The sequence below is a fragment of the Maniola hyperantus genome, chromosome 9, assembly GCF_902806685.2.
Source record: "Maniola hyperantus chromosome 9, iAphHyp1.2, whole genome shotgun sequence".
NCBI lineage: Eukaryota > Metazoa > Arthropoda > Insecta > Lepidoptera > Nymphalidae > Maniola > Maniola hyperantus.
The window spans coordinates 1880674-1890561 of record NC_048544.1 but is presented as its reverse complement, the minus strand read 5'-3'; the positions used below and the strand labels follow the sequence as shown (position 1 = coordinate 1890561).

At 39.6% G+C, this 9888-nt stretch overlaps 1 protein-coding gene across 5 annotated transcripts in view; it reads left to right on the top strand.

Annotated features, from left to right (window-relative positions):
• LOC117985511 (P protein-like) overlaps positions 1–9888 on the top strand; it is a 57687-nt gene that overhangs the window by 28365 nt on the left and 19434 nt on the right. For all 5 annotated transcript variants that reach the window (XM_069500995.1, XM_034972250.2, XM_069500993.1 and 2 more), the window contains exons 14-16: positions 254–396; positions 695–805; positions 1342–1489. In XM_069500995.1, the coding sequence (XP_069357096.1) occupies positions 254–396; positions 695–805; positions 1342–1489 (402 nt within the window). The remainder of the gene's footprint in view (positions 1–253; positions 397–694; positions 806–1341; positions 1490–9888) is intronic.

The window sequence follows — 9888 nt, the reverse complement described above, 5'->3', positions numbered from 1 at the left end:
GATAGGGTAGTTGGAGTTCCAAAGTGCTGGAATGGCGACCTAGCACCGGAAAGCGCAACGTTGGAAGACCCCTCCACTAGGTGGACGGACGACATCAGGCGAGTCACAGGGAGCCGCTGGATTCAGGCGCCAGACCATGGCGTGCGGAAATCCCTATAAGAGACCTATGTCCAGCAGTGGTCGTCTATCGGTTGTTGTTGATGATGATAATGAACTTAGTTCTTGCTTTCTAACTCCTCAATGGTTTAAACAGATCGCGTCTCCCTCGGTTGGACGGCGCTGCTTGGAGCAATTCTGTTGCTGACGCTAGCTGACCGTGAGGATCTGGAGCCCATTCTGCACAGGGTGGAATGGTCCACGCTACTGTTCTTTGCTGCACTCTTTGTTTTGATGGAGGTAAGTTATACTTATATTAATTATGGTACTTTGAAATGTGGCTTACCTATACTACGTTATCCTCTGTTCTCTATCTATAACGCCAGTTTTTCAAGTTATATCCATGGGATTTGATATTTGGACTATCGCGCAAAATTTAAGAAGCACGTGTTTCAGAATTTTACTAAATTCCATACCTCATCTATTTTCAAAAAATCCCATCATGCGAAGCCGCGGCGGGCCAGCTGCATTAAACAATTTTAGATATTAAACTACTTATTATAAAATTGAGGATAAATTTATATTTTCTGATTTACAGGCTCTCTCAAAACTTGGTCTGATAGAGTTCATAGGAGGTCTCACAGAATCTCTTATACTTAGAGTGGACGAAAACGGCAGACTGGCCGTAGCGCTGCTTCTTTTGCTGTGGGTAGGTAGAAAATATTTTTAGAAAATTCTTACTTTTTCCACTTCGCTTTAGTATGACGTTAGTTAGTGAGTAGTTTATTTGGAGCGCTCTCCATAAAAACGGAGTTTAACTTCTATTTGAATATCAACCGAGCTCATAATCATGATTAACCCATTGCCAGCTCACTACTGAGTATGGGTCTCCTCTCACAATGAGAAGAGTTTAGCCACGCTGGTCAATTGAGGATTTTCAGAGTTCACACACCTTTGCGAACATAACGGAGAACTTTCAGACATGCAGGTTACCTCACGATGTTTTCCCTTCATCGTTACAGCAAGTGATACTTTATTGTTTAAAACGCACATGACTCCCAAAAATTAAAGGTGCACGGGACCGAACCCCGGATCCCCGGACTAGGAAGCCGACGTTTTTTAAGGCTATCACCGTTTTTTGCTTAAATATACAAAAAAATCTGAACCCGTTAAAAAACGTTACACGCAAAAACGCAACGTTCAAAAAAATATTAGTTCGGTTTCATAAACTGTGTGTATTTTCAGGTATCAGGCCTAACATCAGCGTTCGTGGACAACATCCCGCTTACCACCATGATGGTGCGAGTGGTCGTCGCTTTGGGCTCCAACCCGACTCTGAACCTGCCCATCACTCCACTTATATGGGCCCTGTCCTTCGGGGCTTGCTTAGGAGGTGAGTTACCCTGATGGATTTCAAAGGATTCTCTTACGTGGAGGATAGATTTATTTCGATGGATAACATGCTGGACATAGGCCTTTTGGTGAGCGCCACATACGAATCACTTTACTTTAGGTCAATAAACTACCATGCTTGATGCGTCCCACGCCATTACACATCCTTGTCCGCACTAACTTCAGCATCGTGCACGACATACTACTTACCACCATGATGGTGCGAGTGGTCATCGCATTGGGCTCCAACCCAAAGCTGAACCTGCCCATCACTCAACTTATATAGGCCCTGTCCTTCGGCGCTTACTTAGTAGGTGCGTTACCCTTATTTTCTGATGGATTCCAAAGGATTCACATGGATCTTATGCAGGATAGATTTATCTGGATGGATAACATGCTGGACATAGGCCTTTTGGTGAGCACCACAGACAACCTACTTCACCTATATCTTTAGGTCGTTGATCCACCATGCTAGAGCCACGTTCCTATTACACATGCAGATAATTTCCTGTGTTTTGTGTCGCTTCTTTACGTAGTAATCACGAGCCGTATTATAAATATGCGAAGGCCGCGAAATTGTGTTTGTTTGATGGTATCTGTCCTTCAATCACGCCACAGCAGAGTACCTTGTAAGGGTGGTAAATCGGGCGGAATAGAAATATACCCGGATACGGAATAATCTACCACCTTACAAAGATTAGAGGAAAAAAAAATAATTTTAATTTACTTTACTTGATCTATCTACCTAGTAAAGAATAGAAGCTAGCCGTCGACTCCCTTGTAATGCATATGAGGTGTTATAAATGAAATTTGCTAGATGTTAGGCAAAATTGTTTTTAATGTAACTTTTACCGGGGTCGCTTAATACAGAATGATGGCTAATAATGCTTAGTTATTCTAGCTTAATGCCAAGACTTAATTTAGATACATTAGAATGACTTAGGTAGATAGTACATAAGATCTATGTTTTAAATTTAAGATGCCATTGGCATGGAATAGACAATGACACAGTAAAATTCATAAAATTGTTTCAAAATAAAAGCTCAGTAGTAAAGACAGGGTTCTTACTGTACACATACACTAAGAAGGTTCACTAAACTGTTCCAGGATACAAACATTTGCTTACTTGTAGGTGCGAAGACTGCAATGTAGCTGGACGGCATCGGCCAAGATCCAAAACTCAATTTATTTGATTCTTCACAACCGAAATGTTTCATTACAAAGATTTTCACCAAGTCTTATCCATAGAAATTAAGTTGCCAACGTGAATGTGCAAAAGAAATAAATACGAAAACCGAAAACTAAAAACGGAAACGCAAACGGAAAACGGAAACGCAAACGGAAACCCTGCAACAAAGAAAAACAAGATTATAATTTGTGCTGTGTGAAAATTTCGACACGTGGAATTTTCCCGATCAAACACAACTCACCTATTGAACTCCTGGCCACCAATGGTTTTCAGGAGTCCCCCACAACCCATTATCCTCATTTATTTGGGAAGGTAAAATAACTGGAACTGAAAGGGAAAATCATGAAATTAGGATTTTCTCTAACCAAACCGCCATTTTGTCGAATCCACATTACTTGATTTTTCACTCACCATAATTGATGAAACATTGAAATACGTTAGGATGATTAAATTTATAACTATTGTATTTTCCCAGGCGAAGCCATGGGCGAAAAAAAGTGAGATTTTCCTGGAACGAAAAAAATTCGTCTTCACATGTTGACTCCAGAAAAATTCTAAATCTCACCAATCGGTGTTGCCTGACGCAACCCGAGTGTGGCCGCTCTCATTTAGTTTGATCATAAAGCCAATTCATTTTTGAATATTTGCGGAACCTAAGGATATATTATAAGAACCGTTTTGTTAATGACTTAACAATAAACAAATGATATTATGGTTTTATTTAATTATTTTGTTTTATTTTTACGACAATTGACAACGAAACAAACGCCATCTATTGTGGCTCGAATGAACTCTGAACATCGACCCACGCGTAGTTCTGCACCTTGATGCTAGGTGGCACCAACATACTTTGAACAAAATAGATTTTTATTAAAAGCGAAACGCTAGTTAGTAGTTCAAAATTTACAACGTCACAATACTTCCCCTCCTACGAAAAGGTTCAACAGGTTGAACCACGCTGCCCTCAGCGTCATCCAACAACTACTAACAATTTGCCTGAAATAAACAAACAAAAAAAACACAGAAGTTACGCGTGAACGCACATCTACTACTAACAAGGAAAATTGTCTAACAAAATAAATATACTGAAAACAGTGTAAGGTTTTATACATTATACTTAACTACACAACCCTAACTTCTAAAAAGAATATATACAAAAAAAACTTCATGGTGTCTAAGACACTTGAGTGGAAACATCTTGGCATCATTCTTCAGCTGACTGATAGAATGCGTCTAGGCCTACGGTGGTTCACTCTTTTAAACTACCATCTTAATATTTGTTACTCAACAAATACGGAAAAAACTGGTTGTGAACGGGTCCATCTGATATGGCAACCGTTCTCTATCCCATTCGGAAAAATAAAACCGAATCAAAATCGGAATATGAGAAAAAAAAAACGAAATAACTCTCCTAGAAAATAGATCTCGGAACAGAATCGGAAAAATAACAGAAATGATCCATTATCTAGAAGGAAAACGAAAACAAAACACAAAACCCCCCCCTTTTCGTTATCCCCAAAGTACGATATTTGCATTTTTACTTTCTCAACCGGTTGGTCTACCACAAGCATTCCAATCATCACATATTCATCCCTACATACATCCACTACATTCCTCCTCAACTGAACCATGGTAATGTAACTGTTAACTCAGAACATCACTACACTCATTCAAATTCCTAATTGAATATTGATAACTTAAATATTCAAACAGTTTAGACCAAACTAAGTAATGGCAAATATCTACTTCTTAATATCCTTAATATGCCAAGTGCCTATTGGGTGGTTGTCAGCTACTCTAACTAGTTCGTAAACCAAAGGTGACAAAACCTTGACAACCCTGCACTTTTCATACTTAGGTGCCAGCTTAGCTGCGAAAAAATTTGTAGCGTCGCTTTGTGGATAGGTCTTTTTCCACACTATATCCCCAACAGAATAGCTTGCAGACCTACGCCTTAAGTTGTAATGCGTTGCATACTCTGCATGAGCCTGAAACAAGTTTCTCCTAACCTGACCAAATATGTCCTCCAAAGTTCCAAACTTTCCTGCGTATTCCTCCCTTGGAATTCCGGCCTCGTACTCCTTATCCGTGTCCTTATAGAAGGAACCATTTAAAACCGGTTCTCTAGCGTGGACAAGGAAGAACGGGGAGAATCCAGTGGATTCATTAACCGCACTGTTTATGGCGAACTGGACCTTGTACAGGTTTTCGTCCCAGGACCTGTGGTTATCTTTCACAAAAGCGGCTACAGCAGTCATAACAACCTTATTGTACCTCTCAACAAGGTTAACTTGCGGAGTGTACAGTGGTGTGTAGTGTAATTTCGGAATATTATAACGCTTAATGAGATTACGGAATTCAGATCCTGTAAATTGGGACCCATTGTCCACAATCACAGTCTCTGGAACACTATGGTTCAAAAATACAAAATTCTCTAGCGCTTTAACAACAGCGGCACCTGTGGCACGCCGTAACGGAAACAACATTGTATATTTCGAAAAACAACACGTCACCACAAAAAGAAATGTAAATCCTGATTTAGACCTAGGCAAAGGTCCGACTAAATCAGCCGAAATGACCTGAAAAGGTCTCTCGCAGACTTTAGGCTTCCCTAGCAGACCTGGAGTGGCTGATGTCGTGTGTTTATACGCAGAGCAAGTATCACAATTCTTAACGTACTCAACCACGTCCTTATACATACCACGCCAAAAATATCTGAGGGATAATCTGCGATGAGTTTTGAACACACCAAAATGACCTGCAGTTGCATCTGCATGGTTTTGTTGCATAATTCTAAGGATGTCGTTCTTGTGGACTACCTCTTTCCAGTCGAACTCACTGAGAAGCTGGTATTTACATTTACTGTAACGATATAGTTTATCGTTCAAAATACTAAAATTCGGAAAATTTGCTGGATTGATTTTACAGCCATTAAATGTTTTGTCATACCAGTCATCTACCAAAACTTGTTGACTAGAGTTATCATTACGATCACCAACTACATCTACGTGTATGAGTCTCGACAAGGTATCCGGAACTACATTATCACAACCCTTCCTATGTTCGATAACAAAATTATACTGTGATAATCTACAACCCCATCTGGCGAGTCGTCCTGAGGGATTTTCTAAATTTAAGAACCACTTTAGGGATGCATGGTCTGTGATAATTGTGACTGGCTTGGAACCAAAATAAGCCTGAAATTTCTCCACTGCAAAAATCACAGCTAGAGCCTCGCGTTCCGTCGCGCTGTAATTCCTTTCGTTTTTATTTAGGCTCCTACTGACATACGCAATGGGATGATCGCAACCATCGGTTTCTTGCGTCAGCATACCGCCAACACCATATGCAGAAGCATCACAATGTATTTTGAATGGTTTTTTCAAAATTCGGTACCGCAAGAACAGGTGCGGTTACCAACGCATTCTTCAATGTATTAAATGCTACCTCTGCCTGTTCGCTCCACTCAAATTTAGGTGCGTTCTTTCCTTTACTCGTTAGTCTATTGAGTGGTGCAGCGATGGTTGAAAAATTCCTAATAAAGCGCCTGTACCAAGAACAAGTGCCTAGGAAAATCTTTACCTCCTGTGCAGTTTTTGGGGTCGGAAAGTTCAAAACTGCGGCAACTTTTCCAGGATCTGTGCGTAAACCAAATTCATCCACTATATACCCTAAATATTTCAAAGAGTTTCTAAAAAAATTACATTTTTCAAAATTTATGGATAGTTGAGCCATTTTTAGTTTATCCAGAACTCTGTTTAATAAAATTAAATGGGTTTCAAAATCAGCAGAACAAATAACAATATCATCTATATAACAAAATACTATTCCATTTTCAATATCACTACAAAAATTTTGATTAAATAACTGGTCCATTAACCTCTGCTGTCGTGCTGGTGCACCGCATAGGCCAAACGGCATGACTTTAAATTTGAATAACCCTCTACCAGGAACTGTAAAACTGGTTTTTTCCTGAGAGTCGTCAGCTAACGGAATTTGCCAGAAACTTGAACTTAAATCAATCGATGATAAAAACCTTGCCTCTTTCAAGCTATCTAGAATTTGTGGAATGTACGGTATTGAGTATGAATCCCCCTTTGTCACTGAATTTAATTTCCTGCAATCTAGGCAAAATCTCCAGTCTCCATTTGCCTTTTTCACTAAAATTGCTGGGTTATTCCAAGGGCTTTCACTCGGAGTAACTACGTCCATTTCCAGCATCCTATCTAACTCTTTACTTAAAGCTTCCTTCTTTTCGGGAGAAAGTGGATATTGTTTTATTTTTATTGGCAAGGCATCACCGGTGTCAATAACATGTTCAATTAATTTTGTTCTACCCAATCCAATTTTCTCTGAAGAAATATTTAAAAATTTATTTACTACAGATTGGGCTAATTCTTTCTGTTGAGATGATAAGTTTTCAAAAGAAGTGATGGTATGAATTTGTTCATTATCAATCGCACAAATATTGTAAAATTGAGAAGGTGCCTTAATTAATTCTAAATTATCAAAAATGCCAGGGGCTAACTGAAATGTTTTCCAAAAGTCACAGCCAAAAATAACATCCGCTATTATAGAGGGTACTACAAAAAATTTTATTATGTGAGTTACGGAATTATAAGTAATCGGAATAAACATATAACCCATGCAATCAAGTTTGTCTCCATTTGCCACTGAAAATGTGGTATCAATACTGCTATGCAATTTATAACCGAATTTCAAAAAAACCTTGTGCGCCTGGTTACCCAAAATTGACGCGCAAGCACCGGAATCTAGTAAACCTGTAATCTCAAAACCGTCAACAAAACCTTTAAATGTGGCCTAAAGTCTCGTTTATCCACTGAATACAGAACTGTGTCAGGTAAAAGGGATGTTTTGTTGTTAATGACCAAGTTCTTTACTTGTGTCTCTGCACAGTTCTTACTAATTAGTTTTTTGAATTTTTGTCCGGAGCGGGTTTACTAATCGCCTTTTTACTACAACTTGGACATGTCTTTACTGTAAAGTTCTGACGTCCACACGAAAAACATCTAATAAATTTCGGAACTGTCCTGCAAAATTTAAAGGAATGGTTACCCTTGCCGCACTTGTAACATAGTTGTTTATTTGTTTTCGTAAAATCAGTGCCTTTACTTGTATCAACCTTAGGTGCAGGTGTGACTGAAAGTGTGTTTATCTGTTTTGTCACTTGTTTGTAAGCAAACTCTGAACTTAAAGTTGCCTTACTGTTAGTAGGCTCAGAAAATAAGGCGGAACGCTGCCTCGCAGCCTCTAGTTTGCGACACTTTTCCTTCAACATTGCGACAGACTTAATGTCAACAAGAGCTAATTGTTCTGAGTAAAAAGGGCGAATATTATGTAATAAAATTTGTAACTTTTGTTCTTCGGAAAGTGGTGTTGACAACCTTGAAAACATGCCAAACATTACAGCGAAATAGATAGACACAGGTTCTTCAGAGCCTTGTGTTCTTGCTCGAATTTCACCTAGCAACCTGTAGTCATAATCTACTGCATCAAATTCCTCTAAAAATAAAGTTTTCAATTCTGACCAAGACGAAACTTGACATTTGTTGCCTCTGTACCATAACAATTGTGGTGGATCGGTTGATCAGAGACCACAGCGGGGAGGGGTGAAGTAAAACACCTTTTTCTTGTTTGGCGGACGGAAGTCCGCTCGCCTCGAGCCGTAGAGTGGAAGTGCGTGTCGAGCACTGAAAGTGCCCGCTTTTATTCGGTCGGAGGCGTTCGAAATTCCGAAACTCTTTATTGAAAAAATCATACAAAGCGAATTTGTGTGGTGGGGGTAAATATGGCTCCCAGTCTAATCTTAACAATTGAAGCGGTAACTTACAGCTATGGGAGAGTAAGTGTTACACAGTTTTGGTAGTATTTTAATAAAAATGCTTATGTTAATTATGAAAGGAGATGGCGATGCCTCTATACATTTTTAAAAGGGGGTGGCTGTTTGCCCAATGAGTAAGTATATAAAATTAGTCTTAAAATGAAAGAATTTACATTATTTCTTATGTCCTATCTAGCATCTTACAAGTAGGTATGTACAATAAGTTCTATTTAGTATCTAAGCATGCATCTAATAAGTAAGTATCGAAAACGAGTGTTCATACAGGTTTTTCTCTTATCTTTGATTCGATATATAATTTAAATAGATTTCTACTATGGTAACAAAATAATATTACATTACACAGCATAGTCTGGGAAGAGGTCCCGCAAAGTAGATTTTAAACATTGTAGGTACATAAAAAATGGCAAAAAAAATGACCACCGCGAGCGTAGGTCTCGCAATAGTAGCGATTGTATCGAGCTATTAGCTTTTAATCTCGTAAATGTAAAAAATAGATAAAAGTTGCCCGGCGTGAGCGCTAGTCTGGCAAAAGTAATGTTCCTAGCGAGCTGTTTCGATGTCTCGAGCCAATGGCTGTTGCAATCTTCAACAGTCTCCCCCTCGTGCGAAGATGGAATCTGGAGCACCATTATTTGCGGAAGAAGATTGTGTGATTTTCACCAGGCGGGAAGTTGATCTCTTCAGTATTCCGGCAACAGTACGGACGTCTACTATTCGGATTACTCCGTCTGGACCGGGATAAGTCTTCACGATCTCGCCTTTTGGCCAAGTACCACGGGGAAGAGAATTGTCTATGATGATGACAATGTCTCCAATGGATGGGTTGATGAATCCACCTTTGCCATTGTTATATTTTGGAGTTATGGTAGGTAGATATTCTAGAAGCCAGCGTTTCCAAAAGTGGTCGGTAAGCCTTTGTACTGTCTTCCAGGTAGTCAGCCCAACAAGTTCGCTGTCGGTAAAATCGCCCATGCGATGAGAGCCGCTTGATCGCCCGATAAGGAAGTGGTTGGGGGTCAAGCTTTCTTGCTCATCTGGATCTAGCGAGAGGTCTGTTATTGGTCTCGAGTTTATGAGATGTTCTGCTTCCAACAACAGCGTATGCAGTATTTCTTCTTTTGGGTGTCGAGTATTCAGAGTTGCAGTTAATGCAGTCTTTACTGATCGCACTAGTCTTTCCCATGCTCCGCCCATGTGGGGGGCTCCAGGAGGTATGAATTTCCATTGAATTCCTTTTTCTTCTGTTTTTTCTATCATTTTGTTGAATTCGTATCTAAGTTCTTTATCGGCTCCAATGAAGTTGGTTCCGTTATCACTGTATATGACTCTTGGCGTCCCTCGGCGTGCT